The sequence below is a fragment of the Oryzias latipes genome, chromosome 15 (genome assembly GCF_002234675.1).
Source record: "Oryzias latipes chromosome 15, ASM223467v1".
Classification (NCBI taxonomy): Eukaryota; Metazoa; Chordata; class Actinopteri; order Beloniformes; family Adrianichthyidae; genus Oryzias; species Oryzias latipes.
Window position 1 is genome coordinate 26,296,117 of NC_019873.2, and position 19,482 is coordinate 26,315,598.

Consider the following 19,482-nt stretch of genomic DNA (forward strand, 5'->3'; position numbering starts at 1 on the left):
ACACTAAATGAATGTAGACTAAATTTACTACATCTTACTACATCTTACTACTTTACTACAAGACTACATCTAAACAAGAAGTTTGCCCACCCCTGCCTGGGTCACATGCAACCGTAAGAAGGGTTGACCCATACGGTGGTGCAAGTTTCGGGGTAGTCCCTTATCGGTTTGACCATTTTCCACCCACAGTTGCCCAGTTGCGACTAACGCCTAAGCAGAGCCAAACTTAGTTTTTGCGTAAATAATAAAGGCGTTGTTGAGTACTCCAGGAGTCGAGCCACATGCACTTTTTCATCCTTACAGTTGTGGAGTATCTGTGTTCCAGCTGACAGCCTCTCTGAAAACGTCTGTTAAAAGAATTCTTCCTCCTCTTAGGGTCAAGGCCTCAGTGTTTATACAGTGCAGTCGGCAAAGCTCCATATTGTTTGGACAAGCTTCCAAACACACGGCCTGGAGGCTGTCCAATTACCCACCCTCTAAAAACATGTGTGCCATCACTGCTTTGTGCACGTCTTTGTTCAACCTGATAGAGACCCAGAGGAGACTCACTCTCCATCCCTTGCATTTACAAATATATAACATTTCTACAAATGTCTGCAGGTACATCGTTTTAAAAAACTGCTGTGATGCTGAAGTCTTAGTTTGTTTTATCCTCCCTGACAGCAGTTCCATCCTACAGGCTCTGCTTATCCAAACTGATTGCTTTGTCAAGCCATTTGCCTGATGTCTATAACCTCTTCCTCACCCTGTCATCTGTCTTCATTCATGTACCCGACCTCGTCTCCACTTTGTCTGACTTTATCACCTTCTCTCACTCCATGTCCATCTCTTTTTTTCCAGGAAGACAAGGGGATTTCCTGTGCTCTAGTTGATTTGGACTTCCTGGTTTGCAGAGTGGGATTTCCTTTTATGAGAGCACAGACGAAGGTAACGTAATAGAACTTTACACAAAAGTCAGAGCTAAACGTTGGAGAAAAACACTCCTTAGAAACTTCTGTTTTAAAGTAAATTTCCCTTTTAGTCATTTTAAATTGTTTCCTTTCCTGACTTCTCTCCTCTTTCAGTATCATTTTGCTGTGATTTTTGACACAAGCAAGCTCTCTGGAGACAACGAAACCCTGCAATTTTTAGTTCAAGCAAAGAGGTAGAAACCAGATATTAACTTTTTACTTTAGACTTTTTATCAAGTAAAAAATATTCATTTAAATTCAAATGTACCATTTTCTTTTCCAGCTTTGTTATCTTTAACGTCTGTATTCTTGCTTTTAGTGCCAATCCAGAGCACAAACTTTCCGACAACTTTTTAGATCTTTCCATCCCTCTGATCCATGAGACCGACACCACCCTCACTGGGTATGTTGCAGACGAGTGTGAATAATCGGAATGGTGGTTTGATTAAAGCTGTCGCGTATTTTATGAGTCACTCACATTTGAGGATTTGTCTCTGTCTTTCTCTGTTTGGGATATTAGCTTATCTGAGAATGCTTTATCATAACTCTGCTTCTCAAAGGGAGAGGGGAGATGTGAAGCGGCCTTGTTCTGTCAGTGACATTTGATTAGATTGGTCTCTTTAAGGAGACTGCAGAGCAAAGCTGCAGTCCTTTTGATAAAAATGCTTATCTTTTTAATAATAGTGTGTAATGTGTGGATATCAGCTTCTGTCCTATACCTGAACAGTGTTTTTTGTCTGCAGAATGGTCACACCGAACTCCTTTGTGTACGGAAACACCATTGACGCCTCGCGCTTTGTTCTGTTGGAAGACATGGAATGCAACTTTCAGCCTCTCAATCTGACTTTCCAGGTATTTCAAGCACAGCGTCTGTTTTTATTTCTTCTTCAAATGTATTTGTTGAATAGGGACCGATATTAGGGTGTAACAATGCATTTTAACAATGATTCAACTCGATATTTGTGGTGCCAATTCGATTAACTTTCGATCCGATTCACTGACCTAAAATGGATCCAGAACATCTTTAGCCAAAACTTCAACCAGTGTGACTCAGAGAGAAATAGTTGGTACTGAAAAGTGCAGGTGAAGTTTTCCAGATTCCTTGTGTTTCTTGCAAGATAATCAAGTGTAAATTAAATATGTGTACAAACAAACAAGTAAACAAAAACTAATGGAAAATTATAGTTCCCTAAAGTTCAGTCCACAGTTTTTTTTCCACATCCAAAGAACCCAAAGGGAACATTCTTAGAACTTTCTAGCACACTGTAAGGTCACATGTCTTTGCTAAATTCAAAGTGTTTTCACACACTGGACTGGAATAAAAGCTAGATTATTTTTTGCTGCCACCACATGCGTGTTAGGATGGCACTTGGTCGTTTTTACGTTATAGTAAATTAAACCTACCGAGTCTCAGTCCAAATAGTCTTTTCCGATTTTAATATGATTATCGAGTTATCTCATTTGAAATGATTTTTTAATGGTATTGGTTAATTCGATTCTGCCTCAGACAAATTGATCTGATTCGATCCTAGCAATAGAAATCTAATAATCAATCGATTAACTGTTACACCCCTAGACAATTATAAAAACGTCATAGACATTCTACAAAACAACAGTCCCATGGCCATATCAGAATTCTCAAAGCAGAAGCGAATTTCTAAAATTTGACCCTAGATGGGCTTTTTTTTTTTTACAAGAATAAGAATACCAGAAATAGACGGTTAATAATAAATGCGATACTGGATATGCTCGTTAGTAATCATAATACCTTTAAGTATGTGGACGTTGAAGATGCATTTGGAAAAAAAAGAAAAGATCGTCATCTAGTTAGAGTTGTCCTATGGTACCTACCTTTTCCTGTTTCTTATCCTGTTTCATTTTTTAACATTTCATTGCGATTTCTGGGAAGTACTTTTTGAAATTGTATTTTGGTTTCTTGAATTTTGTTTTGATTTAATTTTGTATCATGTAATATTTATTTATTTTATTGTTGTCGTCGTGATCTTTACGACGAGAGATTTGTTGGTGAGATTTGCACTTATTGTTGTTACAATTTCATGAAAACTTTTATTCGCAGTTGTTGATGACAACACATAGTTCCCAGTTTTTCTTCCCGGTCGTTCTTTTGCTAACTTCCATCTGACTCCTCGTCTCTGTGTGATGTGCTCCCAGGCGATAAACAAGGGGCCCAGCAGGCTGCCAGGCTCCACGGTGGACATCAGGATACCTAACCGGCTGGCTGGCAGCGGACCTGACATGTTCCACGTTATTGAAACTCAGGTGAGTGCAGCGGCAGCATGAGTTCATCTGCAGAATCCCACTTTTAGCTCATTTTTCCAACTCTCCTCTGGCTGCCTTGTTTCTGTTCTAAGCATTTGAGCGTGGGGCTCTGCTGGATCTGTGAAAGCTTAACCCAAACTGCTGACATGGTGGCTACTGGAGGTGGCCTTCTACTTTGTTTCCTTGCATTATGGATTGAGATAAAGAAACCCCATACTCCCACCGGGATTGGATGTTTTCTCAACCTCCGCATTGCTCCCTTTAGGTCGTAGGTCATTAGGAAGCATAAGCTGTTAATTGTATTTACTGTGAAGACAGTGCTGGTGTGTCCCGCCCTCCCAAAGTCCATCTGGAATCACTTTTATGGGATCAGACAGCTTGCACAAAAATGGAATAGGACACCTGCAGAGCTGGCTAAAGGCCCGTACCACCCGAAACCTGGGACGGCGTCTTTCTTAAACAGCATTAACACCGTCCAGCCTGTGACTCGCAGCTCATTTGTTCGCTTCTATTTTATAGCCAGATCCTCTTACACTCATACAGATTTGTTGGGCAATATTTACACGACTGGCACTATTTTTGCACAAAAACCTTCAGTATGTACGGTGAAAATTCTACTTATAGAGATTTGCAGGCTAAAGATAAAACATTAACACACATGAGAACATGAGAGCATGCTGCAATAAAAGCCAGACATGCAGGGGGACAGTGGAGTCAAAAGCAAGGAAGCCCAGAGGAAAGCTCTCGCTCCGGAGTTCTGGGTCCGTGTGACGAGAGGGGAAAGGGGAAGTGCTCCCGGGGGGCTGGGCAGTAAAGAGGACACCTCTAAATCACTCCATATGGGAAATCTGTCTGGGAGGGGTACTGCCTTCCTGTGAGCCTTGGAGACTCCACAACAATAGTGGGATTGGGCCATAGTGACAGACCTTCTGCGCCGGCACTTTTGATTCCAACCCATCCTGCTTTTCCTCCTCGACACACCTGCCTGATTATTTATCAAAGTGGCCGTCAGAACGCCTATGTTTTTGTTTTTTCATGAAAACGTCCCATTTCAGGTGGCTGCTGGTCGGGGAAACTGCACCCCTCACAGGAATCCCACCCCATGCACCATCCCCCAGGAAAAGGAGAGCATCTTCCACTCCATTTTTTCTTTTTTCACCAAATCAGGCCGCAAAGTCTTGGTACGTAGTCATCCAAGGATTTAGCCTTCACTGAGCTTCACAATAAAAGACTTGAGAGTCAACCTGACTCATTTTCGACTTCCTTTCACCAGGATTGTGACCGACCTGGAAGAGCTTGTATGACCATCACCTGCACTTTGGGTCCACAGTTCATAGATGAAGCTCTGAGCATAGATCTAAAACTTCTCCTCAACACAGAAATCCTGAAACGAGTAAGTCACCTGTTGCAAATCCATGAAGGAATCGACTGTTGATTAACGCGTCTCTCTCTCGTCCTGCAGGACAGTTCCTCCGTCATCCAGTTTGTGACCAGAGGCAGCGTTCAAGTGAACGACAGGGCAGCAGAGGTCCCGAACGGCCTGCAGAATGACATTTCCGTAAGTTGAAAGTGAATTCAAATTACCACATATTTTTATGACGAATGCTGAGATTAAAAAGAAGGAAAAAGACAAGTTTTAAAGTTTGTTAAAGTATGTCTACAAAGCAGATTATGATTTTTTAAATGAATCTATAAATCAGGGATACAGTGAATAAAAACCACAAACTAACGTGTGAAGCACTGTAATGAGCACAAACAATTCATTACTGTTAAGATTATCGCTATCAGCAGTATGTTAAATCACCCAAATTCTGATTTCTAATTCAACACAAACGTTTTTGTGGAAATTATCTTTCTTAAGGCACTACATGTCCCGCCCCCGCCGCCCCTCACTCTCCCTCTGCCACCCTGGTCAGAGCTGCATGTGACAAATTAATTAACATCTAAATGGCGGCTATTCCGTTGGTTTTATCTCCTTAGCAACCATGTTACTTTTTGGTCACCTGGAGAGGACGAAAAGGTCAAAGTGATTTTTAGAAGAATTAGCTATAGTAAACTTTTGGATTTCCTTGGCAACAAAGTTTTTTTTTTTTTGTTAACCACGCCCACATTCCTAATATGTTCATACTGTTTGTCATATCACTTTGTTCAGCTTGAGCCAACAATTCCTGTATTACGTTTTCACAATATTCTGTTAAAATATATATTATAAATGTCTTAGTTTGAGACAAGGATTCAGGAATTAAATTTTGACAAAATTCCGATGAACGTTTCACAGCACCAGAGGAACGCCACTTTTGCAAATTCACAACGCTAATGCCATTCAAAATGCATAAACTTTAAAACCACATTTTTTCTCAAGTAGCATCCCAATGATGCTCAACCACTTAGAAGGCAGTGAATCAAAATCCCGAGAGCAGTTGAAATTTGTGGAAGGCACTAAAGGTAATTTTTTTCTCCCGGTGTGATGTCATGTTTTATTTTTTAGTGGGGGGGAGGGGGTACTGAGTGTGTGCATATTTTGGTGGCTGAGGTGAAATTTTTGCACGATAAAAAACAAGAAATACAAAAACAATCTAGTTCTTTATTTTAGGTTTGTAGTGCGACAGAACTAATAAATACATTTAATTAATAAATGGTACAATAAATATTTACTTTATTTTTTAGTCAAACACAAAATCAATGCATAGGTTGTCTTTTTTGATGAACAAAACACATTAAATAAATCAATCCAATTAGCTGTGATTAGACCATCTTTGAGCTCGCCTAAGCGTTATGAGGTCATCATGGCCGTGAGTTCAGGGAGCAGCTGGGGTCTGCAGGCATGCAGTGCAGTTTAGCTTGGATCTGCTGTTTTAGCTGCCCCCCCCCATACGGGCAGACTCCCCCCCCCCCCCCCACCTCTGTAGTTTACTGAGTGATTGAACAGCCCTCCAAATCAGATTTGATAATTATATTGAGCACCCCACAGGCTCACGGTGGCACCTCTTGAAAGATTGCGGCGGCAACAGGGTTGCAGACCGGCTGACCCTGCGCTCCTCGGGGTGCTGGAAAAATTCCGGCCTGCTATGAATATGTCCACGCGGAGCTGCTCTTTCAGCACTTAAGGAGTGAGCTCCATCCAGTGACCTCTGCCTCTGAGCTTTAGCAAACATGGTTATGTTCTCCCTCAGGATCCCTCCAACCCAGAGCCCAAACTAAGATTTGTGGTGCCAGATTGTACTGAACGCAGCAAGTCAAGCTTGGCTTTAATCACCCATGACATGTAAACAAACCATATAAAATGCGCATTTATGGGCATAACCATTTCCTCCATTTTTACCTTTGGAAAAGCAGAGCCAGGTTGAAAGGATTTCGCCTTTGGGAGCCACAAAAAGTTAAATTTGGAAAGTCAGAGAGCAGCTTTTTTTGCTGGACATGCAAATGCCTTAGCACGCACATGACCAGTGAAATTCCATCGCCTGAGGTCATAGCTATGCGTTCATTTGGCAAACTATGCAAGACTGAGATCACTTTGTTCTACTTCGTTTGGATTTGGGACAACAGCTGGTTCATAGCGCAATTTTCAGATCAAAAAATCTTCTTTAACTGTGATAAAAACTGCTCTTCACTGGCGGTTGTGAAAGTTAATGAAAATACAGAATCTTTACTTTAGTTTGAGACCATTTTTTCGAGAAGAATCTTTTGATTTCATGACTTCCATGTTCATAGTTGCTATGAATTATTGTTGACAGTAAACGCACCATTAAAAGAACTCAAATTTGCTTGGGTCGGGCACACCCAAGCAACACCCTGGCTATCCGAATATACTTATTGTAATAGTAAAACCTGATCAGAACAAAAGCCATTTAGCTCTCATCTGTTTGATCAGTTGTTGGACAGAACAAGTGGGGAAAAAAGAGCTCAAATGTATTAAGTAATCAGCACTGAAACCTCAAACTTATGACAACTCAGCCACAAGAAAGGATTGTACATTGATTATTTAGACTTTTTAAGAATGAACGTATTGTGTCTTTACATACACATGTAATAAAAAAAATGTCTGAAATTTTGGAATGTATTAAAAAACTTTTGGTTAGAAATGCTGAGATCTGTGAAAAAAAGGCAATTTTGGAAGCTCAAAACCCAAAATGTCCATCTTTCAGTCTGGAAACCTCGGTGAGATCTTCTCCAGGGGATTGTAGGTGTGGAGATTTAAGACCTCATTTAAGAAAAATGAAGAAAACATTGTTTATTAATCAAAAATGGATTCTGTCATGGACTGGCAGCTGGTAAAGGAAGTTATGAGGTCACACTTTAGGAAGGAAAATGGATGGTTTTGACAACAGTGTTAACCTGTTTACTGAGTTTTAAATAGTTGTCAAGTTAAGACATAGCAACGTGTGATGAGCATCACATGTGGTGTGAGAAGTAATAAGCAAATAAAAAACTGCTTAAAACAGAAAAGATGTTGGTGTTTTACCATTTTCAGGGAATGTTTGCCCTAAGAGTAACAGGTCGTTATTCATAATATGAAAGAGAAAAAAACATTTGATACCTGTTTTGGAAAATTTAACCGTAAGCTTCATACAAACGGTTGTGCCCAAAGCTAAATGCTATCATTTTATTCCTACATTTATTTACAAAGGAGCACAAAGCTGAGTTTTTAGGAGCCACTATTGCTTTTATTTTGTTTGACACCATTTGGTTTACCTTTGTTCTTTTTGTTAGTGGTTATTTTCTTTCTATCGCACTGTGGCTTATATTTTTTGCAAACATGGTGGAATATTAAGGATGATTTTATGCTTCAATTGTTTTCGTCTTACTATTTCTTTAAAATGTTAATGTTTCTTGTGCTACAGTCACACCGCCCTCGACGCATCCAAGCGACCACTTCTAATGACAAGTCTATGTAGAGGCACGTAAATGCGCGTTTCTGGTTTCCGCGTTCAAAACTCTCACATTCACACATGACAAAAATCATGTCCATTGGACGCACGTCGACGTTAAACCAGGTTTCAACTGAAGGCGGCTTACATGCTCTAGTTAACAGTAGCAAAAATAAAAGATTATGATTTTGGTGAACACCATGGGCTAAACACGCGTTCAAGAATGCATGTTTATCGCGTTCTTGGACGGGGTTTCCTCCACCCAAACTCAAAAGCTGATGGAAAGCGGGACTGATGGAGAATCTTCATGCATTTGTTGTGAAGGCCCGATCATCTTGTGATCTATTTTTAAAGCATTCCCAGGTCTTTTAGCTATGACTACACCATTTTTAATCAAAATAAAAAAATCTGTATCGTTTTCTTGGACATGGTTTCTACAGAGCGACAGTAGTTAATTAGAAATTCACCTCCAATTTGTGGGGGGGCTGTTGGCGCGGTGCAACCCCACCAACTTTCCCTCTCCATTGCTGCGAGCTCTCTGTTTTCACACTTAACCCCTAGTTTACATCTCCTCACCCCCTAACCCATTATCATATTGATAATCCTTATTGTTGTTTATTTTCCCTGTAACTTTGGTGTCTACCCATAGATGGTGCTCTACAAATAAACTGACCTTTGTCTGGGTGCAGAAAGATAGTCTTGAATGCAGCGTTTTCTCAAAGTTTGCATTTTTTTCCTGAAGTACATAGACCTATTGATGCAATTGGTAATGAAATGAGAACAAAAGCCCCGGTTTTAACATAAAAACTCCAAAATGTTCTGTTTGAAAAATATCAGTTCATATATATCAGTTTACAATCAAAATTGTTTTCATCCAGATTCTATGTTACTTCTTTCTCTTATAAAGTGGATTTCCAAAACACACCACACCTCTGGTTTGGCCCTTGTGACAAATTTTAGAACCCTTTGTGGCCCAAAAGTCAAAAGGTTTACCCACCTCTGCTCTAACCTAACATTACCGGGGCTACAAAAGTTGGAGTGATCAGTTTAGGATCCAGATTCCAGCTGAGCTTTTTTTTTCGTTTAAACTGCATTTTTTTTCAACAAAGATTTGAATAAAGAAATAATGTAAAAGCCAAATATAAATCACAGTAATTTTGACCTTAATTTTCTTAATATATGGCTTTCATTATGAATAAAATGCCACAAGAACATCTTAGAAACAGCAAAAACACAGTTTACATCAGAGTGGACCATAAAATAAAAATAAATTCAGATCTGATGTCGTTGTAGTCTTAGAGCTTTTTCCTCCAGGGTCTTTCCAAACCACTTCACTGCTAAAATCCTCAAATATTTCAGATTTGACACACTGACTAACAGATGATATGTTTCAGAATTTCCACAAATGACAGCTTGTTGCTTCAGTTTCAAGATGTCTTGCATATAAACAAAAGTTTCCTCCCACCAGGGCATCCCTCCCCATCGTGGCTGCAGTTCAGAAGAAAAGTCAGCATTAATTAAAAATCCTTCGACAATAACGCCAAACAGATTAGGGATTTGTCTGAAAGTCTGACTTTGTTCTGCATTGTCTCACCACTTGAGTTTTGTGCCTTTCAGCTGGTGTTTGAGGCGCTGCACAGTCAAGAGCCTCGAGGTTACGTGGTCGGCTGGATCATCGCCATCAGCCTGCTAGTGGGAATCCTCATCTTTTTGCTGTTAGCTGTGCTACTCTGGAAGGTAAATCAGCAAGCGGACACAGCTAGGGTGACAGCCAGGAGCGATGTGTTTACCTCTGGTCAAATGTCAGCACAGTATCCAGTTCAGTAAAGACAGCTGGAGGTCAGAGAACGCCGTGGCAGGAGCCAGAGAGCTTTCTTAGGCTCTTTGACAACCGTGAACGGGACAAATCACAAACTGAGCTCTAATTCACACCATACCACTCACATGAAAGAGACATCCTCTGGGAAATGGCAATTATACTGATATTCAGGGGCCCTGTTTGCACAAAACTCCCTTTCTTGTTCTCTGCTTCGTCTTCTACTGAGAGGACCACAACTAAACCTTGGAATGTCGGTCCAGAGATGCATTCCTCCCCATTCCCCAGGTCCTCCGATCCTGCCAAAACAAACCCCACTTACAAGAGCGGCGCATGTCCGTTATTGCTCGTATCAGGAAATGCCTGAGGAGAGCGCAGGTCTACATCAATAAACTTGAGCAGCTGAAGGTGAAAATAAATGAATGGAGTTGTAGTAGGAGAGGCAGCGGGTGTTTAGACACTCACCACCCTCTCTTTTTCCTTTACATTACACTTGGTGAGTGGAAGCTAGACTTTTGTGTTATGCAAAAAGTTGCACAGTATTAAATTCCTGCAGAAACATCCTATTTCCACAAGGAAGCGCTTTATTTGCTGCATACGTTCTCCTGGTTTCAGAATAACTTCAGATTCTGGTTATTTGTGACTAAGTTAACTTTTCATGGTCCTTCACAAAGCTATCGTTCCACATCTGTTTCGGTTCATCTCAGATTGCGGGTTTTTACTTAAAGTGTTCATCCATCACAGTGACTTTGGGGCCTGACTTGTGCATCAGCCTACCGCTGGTGCATTTAAAGACCAACTCTGAAGAATATTGTATGTATGGAGTTTTTAACATATTCTTGTGGCATTTTTCTGATGATGGAGGACAAATTAAGGAGTAAAGAAAAGGTGATAAAAGCATTTATTAGTATTTATTTATTCAAATTGTTGTGAATCAGGAGCAGACGAAAAAATGCAGTTGGAAAAAGATTGTATTTGTGACCTAAAAAAAACCTGGGCGGGCCACAAGCTTCCTGCTCCAAGCTTTCAGCAATGGGGAGGGGGAGAGGGGGTGGGATTGCTCCACACCTACAATCCCACCCACATTTTAGAGGCAATTTTTTTTTAATGAATCTCTGCAACTCTGCAGAAAAAGTGTTTATCTCAAGTAAACAAGTTAAAAAAAAATTATAAGATGTTTTTCTTTTGTTTTAAGTTAAAAAAAGCTAACTAATAGAATTTGTCTGGATAAGATTTTTTAAATACGTTTGGGTGTCTTGCCCTTCTAAATCAAGATTACTTTTGAAAATATAAACAAATGTAGGTGAATTACTCTGGTAATTGGAAATATGTCTGAAAATAACTGTTTTGCTCAAAAGACTGTGGTGTATTTATAAATATTTTAAGAGCTATAACAGTCCAGCTATCCTAATTTTTCCTACACCTTAATTCCCTTAGAATTAGACAAGAATTACACGAGGATCAGTTTGTCGTAAAGATTTGTGTAAATAAGTCTGTTATTTAAAAAAGACATAAAAATTTAAAACGTAAAGTAAACCTTAAAAATGTAAAAGTACTATATAAAGTTAAAAAAACATAAAAATACAATGTAAATAAAAAAATATTTAAAATACTTTTTAAATTTAAAAAAGCTTCAAAATACTACGTAAAGTAAAAGCAAAACTTACAAATACCACATTTATTACACACTATTTTGAGTACAAAAAATAAAAAATAAGAATACTATATAGAGTAAAACAGAAAGCTAAAAAACATTATGTAAAATAAAATAAAAATAAAGATTCTTTCTAGAGTAAACAAAAACGTAAAACTATTTAAAGTAAAACAACTACTGCAAAATATCAAATAAAGTTTAAAATAAACGTTATCTTTAAAATTTCTGCAATAAATATTAGGTCTTTAAGAACATATGACTGAAGGAAATATTCAAATTTTATCATCCTAAACTAGGATGATAAAATTTGAACTAGTCAACATTTTACTAAAATGTTAATAATCAATGAGTTTTTTCTTATCTCAAATGTAATCAGGTATTTATTAGAAACTGGACAAAAATATTTAATGAGATGCTTTGTTTGTGCTGTGTATATCCTAAAAAACAACACAGGTGGGGTTTTTTTTAAATTTGGACTAACGATGGCATAATCCTTAAATGAAAGACCACTGGAAAAACTTTGAAAATGGATCAAAAGATCATTACAGTGGGTCCTTATAGACAATATGGACCTCTTGGCAATCAAAAAAAACAACCCATGAACGTAAAATAAACTTAATCCAGACTACAATAACGGTTAAAAATCTTTTTTTTTCCATCAGAAAAAATGTCACATTTTACCAGGTTTTATCACCACTTTCCTTTTTCAGCAGTCAAACCACTTAAGCTGTTGTTCCTCCCCTTTGACAGGTGGGATTCTTCCGCCGGCGCTACAGGGAGATCATTGAGGCAGAGAAGAACCGGAACGACAGCGATGAAAGCTGGGACTGGATGGAGAAGAGCCACTGAGATTGTGGATGAGGTTCCCAGAGGAGCCAGCGGGAGCAGAGACGGGGTCGAGACGGATCCAGTAGCACTGGGTGTCACAACCCAGCCACCCTTAGAGGCACCAGGTCCTTCAATCTTCCATATGTGGAAGAGATTTATTTTCTCCATATTTTTTGGGGACTCTGAGATGGGGATTCTGAGGCGACAGTTTGGCTTGCGAGAAGACACTTGCTGTGGAAATTATGTAATCTCAAACGGAGGGAACTCCCAGCCACTGGAGTTGCGGGGATCGGAAGACAGCACGAGTGCTGGTGGACAAAGAAACCCTCAGGGCTGTATAGGATAGCACATTTATTTTTATACACACACATCAAGCCATATTGTAAAAAAGCTAAGGTTTTTAAATGGCAATTATACACATGCTGTTTGTTTTCTTAAAAGCACTGATGTAAGGTTAAAAGGAAAGAATTGCTCCATATCTGCGCCAAAGACGTGTCCCATAAAGTATGGAGTTTATTTAGCTTATCCCTGTTGCTGAAAGTAAAATATTTTTGTTCTTTTATAACATTTTTAATTCCATCTGACAAACAGTTTACTATCAGAGCTCAATCTGTTGACATGTTAAAAAGGAAAGAGGACAAAAGGACAAAAAAAGAAAAAATCAAAACACAAAGAATAGCAGTTTCACTTAAATAACACAATTTAGAATCCAAAAAAATAAGATCAAGAAAAAGGAATTAGACATTCACAAATCACAGATGTAGAGAGGGGATATTACTTTACTCGCTTTTTCACAGCATCCTTAAACCTGTCTAGTCTAAAAGTACAATTATACCACCAGGTCGTTGACATGTTAATCTGAACATTAACATGTCATTTTTAACACAAGGTTGTGCATATCGACAGTGCTGGAATGGACAGTCGTTTAGCATCATTTTTCAGGTTTGCATCACATCAAATTGGGCATTCACCTCCACAGAGGTGGGGCTCCAGCATTCCACTGGTTCTGGTTGTGAACAGGTTGAAAAATCCTTTCAGTGTTAGACATTTTGAACAGAATACACCACTGATCAACAAATCTTAAAGCTAGTTCAGAAATGGCATGAATTTGCATTTTGCATGGCTGGATTTTAAGGTGGTAGAGCTTCAAAATGCAAAGACAAGAGAAGAGGGCGAACCCTTTGTGCAGACAATTTATTTAACTGAAGTGGGCAGTTCAGATCAGAAGTTCAGGACCAAAACAATCCGCTCAAGCCCTTAAAATAGAAAACTAAAGGGTCCAAATAAAACATTCTCCACCATTCTTGTGGATCACCTCAAAAACTCTCTTGATTCGAGTGTTTTCTAAAAGGCTTTTGGGGAGCTTGTGCTAAGTGGTGAAACTTCTGTCCCCAAATGTTCTCAGTTTGATTTAAATTAGGTCCAAAAGAATGATGCTCTTCTGAAACAAGTCCTTTGTCCAGTCACCGCATCACGGAAATGAGGGCCCTCAATCATGAGGGATGTCCCCTTCAACATATCTGCACATCATGAAGCTCCAATGAAGGAAAAAGCAGCCCAGACCACGTTGATGGTGGCGTGGCCTTTGACAACGCCTTTTGCTTTTGAAGCCCCTCTCTTGTAGATGCTGTTTGGTTGTTTCTGGACAACAGTCAGCACCAGTAGGGACCGTGCCATGTCTTTGTGCACACGGCCAAGTGCAGGTGACATTTTTCTGGGTCTGCCACTTGACTTATTTTTGTTCCGTTACCCTCAGGAGCTACCGTCCTATTGTTTCCAACCTCAGCAGTGATGGCAGGATTGTTGAGGAGCTTAAGAATCCTGCCACCTTCAAGGAAATTTAACTTTGACAGCACGATTACGCATCAGTAAATTCATTTGAATGCAAATTTTTATTGCAAATTCTGGTTTTTAAGGGTTGTGGGTTTAAACTTTTAATCAGCTGATGTACAGCCCTTCTCATTTACATTATTTTCAACAAATTGGCAGCTAAAAATATTTGTTTACTTGCTCCCCTTTCTTCCTTTTGCATTTTGAAGCTCTATTTAGAACGTTGTCAAGGTCCAGCTGCACAAAAGGCAAATTATTACATTTTCTCAACTGGTCTCAAGCTTTTGATCGGGAATGCATACGGCTGCTTTGGCAACAACTTGCTCAGGTATGCTTCAGACTTTTCTAATAGATTTGGTCATATTTACAGGTCCAAGCTTATCGATTGCAAAAACAGAACTCTAAGAAATGAAAAAAGACCCTTGTTCAAGAATCAACATTCTGTCTTGCAAGAAAAATGTTTTCATAGAGACTTGACTTGTTTCTTAAAATAAGAATTCTTGATAAGACTACTTCTCTTACCCCTTCAGCAGCCTTTTTAAAGAAAATATTTCAAATTGTAAGAAGTTCTGCCTTTTTTTTTTTTTGCAGTGTGAAGGTGAATTTTGATCTAATAATTCAGTCATTTCTCAAACCTCAGGATTCGTTTCATGTGTTTCATTGTGTTATCTGGGCTGAAATTCGAGATGGAATGAGGAAAGCATAAACGTCTGCTGCCCCATGTCATGAGCAATGCCCCCAAAATAGGAAAGACCTTGTTGCACTCAATCATTTACGAGAAACAAACTCTTCGGGTTCTTGGGAACATCTCCCTTTGAGACTGACAATGTCACTGCCATAAGAATCTGTCACTATTCAATTAAGCATTGTTGGTTTTCTTCAGGATGGCGGTGAGCTGCAAGCCTCGAAGGATGATAAAACATTTATGGCTTTTCTTCAGAAGTTTCAAAATTGGCAAGGTTAAATGTTAAAAAAAAATGTTCAAAAGAAAAGTAAAAGGAAGAAAAATTTTGCACAACTATCAAAATCACAGTTTTTCTGTTCACTATTATAGACTTTTAAGCCACTTTATGGATCATCGCTCTGCAAACACCACCTTTTTGGAGCTGTGTGTGAATCCATTCATGCTCTGATGCTGCAGAACAGACCGCACGTCCGTGTCCTCCCTCTGCATCGCTCAGACGCTTTGCTTCATGTATGTTAAAAAAAGAAGACACTTGACTTGTTTGTATAAAAGCGTAACTGTGATGATTATACTTTGATTCTGTTTCTCGTCACCCTTAATCACGCCCCTGTGTTGGGGTTTTGTTCTGAATATACTACTGTCACTGAGTATCATTTCCTTTATTGTGTGTCGTCAGTTTGATGTTTGAGCTGCATATTTATCTGCTGATAAATTTCAGAATGACATCACGAAGGTGCCTCTGCTCATTTGATCCGGCCTTTACTTGACTGTTTTTCTGTTCACATAGAAACGACGCGGTGCTCCCTGCTGGCAGTAACTGAAAATACAAGAATGGACAACACTCTACCGTGTTTTTTTTACTATTTGCAACTATTTTCTGAGTTGAGAATCAATTCTACGACAGAGTACAATTCAAAGTCAATTTCAGAAACATTAAAGCCTTAAAGAACATTAGGAGTCATTTCATTAGCTTTAAAAACACTTTTTGTAGGTTTCTAGCTCTGTGAAAACAACAATTTGTTCCTCAGATATAGATAGAACCATACAGTACGTATACCACACACATCAAAACTTAAAAATCGTATTTTTCAGATGGTCTTCCTTTCTGAGGCTGAAAACAAATTCACTTAAACCGCAACGACTAATCCAAATAACCACAATATTTTAAGTCATAGTTTGATTTAAATATGAAGAAACCAAAAAAAAAAAAAAATCTAAATTTGTCTTTTGTGTCTGTTTAGCTGTAAATGTTGTGCTCATTAAAATGAAAAAAGTTGTTTACATACTCAATTACGAACTGATTATATTTTATTTCAAACAAATATGCTTTAGAGGAAAAATGGAAAATATAAAAGGTAAAAAAAACAATACATATCCAAAAGTGAGTGAGACGAAATAAAAGTCTTATTCTAATCCCCCCCCCCCATGCAGTCCAGACTCAGACTCAGTCCAGATATCATATATAATCGATGGACACCCAGAGAAAATAGCAAACGCCAAATATAGTGGAGTGAGTAGTGAGTGACTTCATACACTTTGTTTTGTCAAAACTAAACCAGACAGGCAGTGGTGTGGATGATAACATTTATTACATCAGGAGTTGTACAAAAATGTAGAACAAAACGGGCAAAAGTGTGTCTCCATCAGAGGGATTTGGAGTAACGCCGCCTCACAGAGTCTCTGTAGAACTGGAAGATCCTCTCTGAGGCTCTCTGGCTGACCGCTACACACTGCTGCAGCTGCAACCAGCAGAAGAAAGACAAGAAACATCTGAGAGGATTGAAATGAGAGCTTAGCGGAAGATGATGGAAAAACGGCTGGACGGACCTCATGAACGGAAAAGGATCCTTTGGTGGATGACATCATTACTTTACGTTCTTTACTGTCGATGGCAAAAGTCATCAAAGCTCGACTCTCCTTTGAAAAGAAATTAAAATAGGACTTTAGTGCCAGACGGGCAGACAACCAATTTTAAAGGCAAACTGTTTTAGAACTGAAACACTGAGACAAAAGGATGAACTGAAGGTGACACACTAAAGAAAAACTGCATTTTTATGAAATAAAAAAAAAATAGTTTTGGTGGAAAATGAACCCATTTTTTTTTAGCAAAGTTAGAATTTTTATTAGCCTTTAAATTTGTTTATCCTCCCCTGAGCTGGAATCTGGATCTAAACTACACAGCTGGATTTTTGTTTCACCAGTAAAGTTAGGTCAGGGGTGTGATCTGATGAAAACCGACATCCATGTTTTAGGGATTCTATGAAATGTGACTTTTTTTCATGAAAATTAAACCATAAATTGAGAACTTTTTGTTAAACTTGCTTTCTGATTATATTTCTACATTCAAAGCAGCAAAAATGAAGATTTTCAGGTTAGTGTCAGCATCTTTGGTTGACCTTTTCCTGAGCTGAGGTGGGGTCAGTGATGATCTGCCCGTATGCGCTGATGGCGCAGGTCACGCCGCAGAAGAGGCAGCTCATCGGCAGACCTGCGTCCATGAGGGCCATGCAGGCTGCATTCAGGCAGCAGGACAGGAGCTGCAGAGCAGGTAAGGAAGACGACTCGGCAGGTGCTAGGCCACGCCCCCCGCGGGTTCAGAGGTCGGGTTTAGTAAAGGATACAGAGCCGTCGTCGTGCAGCACCTGGAGGACCAGCGTGAGCGAAGATCGAGGGTGGAGGGTGAGCAGCAGCGCCTCCTCGCAGGTTTCACGCACACACTGCTCCTGCGAGCGCTCCCTCACACCTGGAAAACAGAGGCATGATGGGATATGAGTTCAAAGCTGATAAGGAATCCACTGGCTCCCCCTTATGGCGTAATCCTATAAATCAGTTGCACAAAACATTCCTAAAGAAAGACTTTAATACCTTGATCGGACCTTTGTCTTAATGCTTATTTATAAATTGCAGAACTGTTGAGATACGAGTGAGCCTTCAGATGAAACTAAAACCCACATGAGACCTGAGGAAGTTCATCTTTTTACTGTGATTCAGTAGAAATAAAACAGCATCTGTGATTTCCATTCAACCCAAAGACATGAATGAAACCAGGCTTAAGAGGATATTTGCATATAAACATTTGAATCCATTGAAAGTGATTATAATTGTCTCTACATTTAACAGACTTCCTTCTTTAAAGCTGGATTTATTCATTTTAGAGCAACAAAAACAAGGATTAGTAGTTGTTTTTGCTTTTTTTCTACAACAGATTAAAAACAAAAAGGATTGAATTGGTTTCAGAAAAACCAGACACACGTGACAGCATCTGACTTTTCCAGGACATGCAGCAGAACTTACTCGGCAGACCAACTTTGGGCTGAACCAGCACCTCCAGAGTTGCTCGGTCGTAGATCTCCTTACTGACCTTTACTTCAGCAGGTCCATAAACTCCAGCCATCACACTCGTGTCCCCTCCAGAGACACAAAAACAACACAAAGATCAAAGTTCTATTAAAATAGAGGACAAACCTGAAACAATGATGTGATTTCTACATTCTTATTGTGTCTGTAAACTTTGATCTTGGCTATAAAACATAAAAACAGTGTAAATCTTGCAGTAAATGCATGACCAAATCTGCTGCTTAGAGTGGTGGTTTTGGTTCAGTTTCAGGTTTACTGTAGAATTATTACATAGTATATAATTCATTCATCTTCTAAACCCGTTTTGTCTCTTTCAGGGTCACAGGCCTGCTGGAGCCTATCCCATACACTATATTAAACAATATCTTGAAAAAAAAGAATAAAAAAGAAGATGGGGTCATATTAAAAAAATAATTTAAAGCATTACCCCAAAAAAAAACTTTTATAGGGAAATTATTAGAAAATCTTTGAAAAAATGTTGCTCCAAGACCCCAGACTATACAGTCCGATGCCGGCGATGTAAACAGTTCACAATGACCACTAGGATACAAATATTCAAAGATGATTTGGGGAATGAAAAAAAGAGGATGAGTAAACCAAGAAATAAATATTTAAATTTGAGAGAGCTGATCTGAACACAGAAAGTAAAACAGATGAATCCAACATTTCAACATCTTTATTTATAGAAAAATGACTAGAAATTATTTTTCAAATGTTTGGCTTCTTAATGGTTTAACAGCAGTTGACTTTTGATTACAAAAAACTAAATGTGAAAAGATAAGTTCGTAAAAATATTTAGTTATTATTTAGCTGCTCATTTTTGTTCTTGAATATTAACAATTTTACAACATTTACCAAGAGCTAAAACTAATGCAAAACCAAAATAAAGCAAATACAAAAAGTACTTTAGGACATTCTTAGCTTAAAACTCATTTAAAGATCGTTTGCCAGCAGTCGAGAGTCAAATTATTTCTCTGAAATAATAAGTTTGTCCATAATTCTTTGGGCGGAATCGGGAGTTGTACTCATATTCTTAAAGAAAAAAGTCAACATTTTCCTTCAGCTGTTACCTTGAACGAAAGACGCAGATCCATCCGGCCGAGAAAGTAAACTCTGCTCGCAGCCAAACTCTCGGAGAGAAACATTTGAAGGAGCAGAAACCTCCATCACGTTGCCAACACGGAAGGGGATGCGTCGCTGGACGATGACGTCAT

At 39.0% G+C, this 19,482-nt stretch overlaps 2 protein-coding genes across 2 annotated transcripts in view; one reads left to right on the forward strand and one right to left on the reverse strand.

Annotated features, from left to right (window-relative positions):
- Positions 1–15,643, forward strand: part of itga9 (integrin subunit alpha 9) — a 59,784-nt gene extending 44,141 nt beyond the window's left edge. The window contains exons 19-28 of the mRNA XM_023963183.1: positions 841–927; positions 1,065–1,144; positions 1,270–1,353; positions 1,694–1,802; positions 3,123–3,230; positions 4,286–4,411; positions 4,504–4,623; positions 4,693–4,788; positions 9,716–9,835; positions 12,319–15,643. Of these exons, the coding sequence (XP_023818951.1) occupies positions 841–927; positions 1,065–1,144; positions 1,270–1,353; positions 1,694–1,802; positions 3,123–3,230; positions 4,286–4,411; positions 4,504–4,623; positions 4,693–4,788; positions 9,716–9,835; positions 12,319–12,417 (1,029 nt within the window). The 3' untranslated portion in view covers positions 12,418–15,643. The remainder of the gene's footprint in view (positions 1–840; positions 928–1,064; positions 1,145–1,269; positions 1,354–1,693; positions 1,803–3,122; positions 3,231–4,285; positions 4,412–4,503; positions 4,624–4,692; positions 4,789–9,715; positions 9,836–12,318) is intronic.
- An 835-nt stretch (positions 15,644–16,478) lies between these two features.
- Positions 16,479–19,481, reverse strand: exosc5 (exosome component 5). The gene is made up of 6 exons (XM_023963195.1): positions 19,339–19,481; positions 18,206–18,319; positions 17,533–17,654; positions 17,308–17,448; positions 16,739–16,828; positions 16,479–16,650 (listed from the first exon to the last, which is right to left on the reverse strand). The coding sequence occupies exons 1-6, from the start codon at positions 19,433–19,435 to the stop codon at positions 16,555–16,557; spliced, it is 660 nt and encodes a 219-aa protein (XP_023818963.1). The 5' UTR covers positions 19,436–19,481; the 3' UTR covers positions 16,479–16,554.
- Position 19,482: the final 1 nt, after the last annotated feature.

Coding starts and splice junctions, on each gene's coding strand:
- exosc5 (XM_023963195.1), bottom strand. CDS start 19,435: ATGGAGGTTTCTGCTCCTTCAAATGTTTCTCTCCGAGAGTTTGGCTGC. Junction 17,655..18,205: donor GCCCAAAGTTGGTCTGCCGA/GTAAGTTCTGCT, acceptor TCTGTTTTCCAG/GTGTGAGGGAGCGCTCGCAG. Junction 17,449..17,532: donor TGCTGCACGACGACGGCTCT/GTATCCTTTACT, acceptor CCTGCTCTGCAG/CTCCTGTCCTGCTGCCTGAA.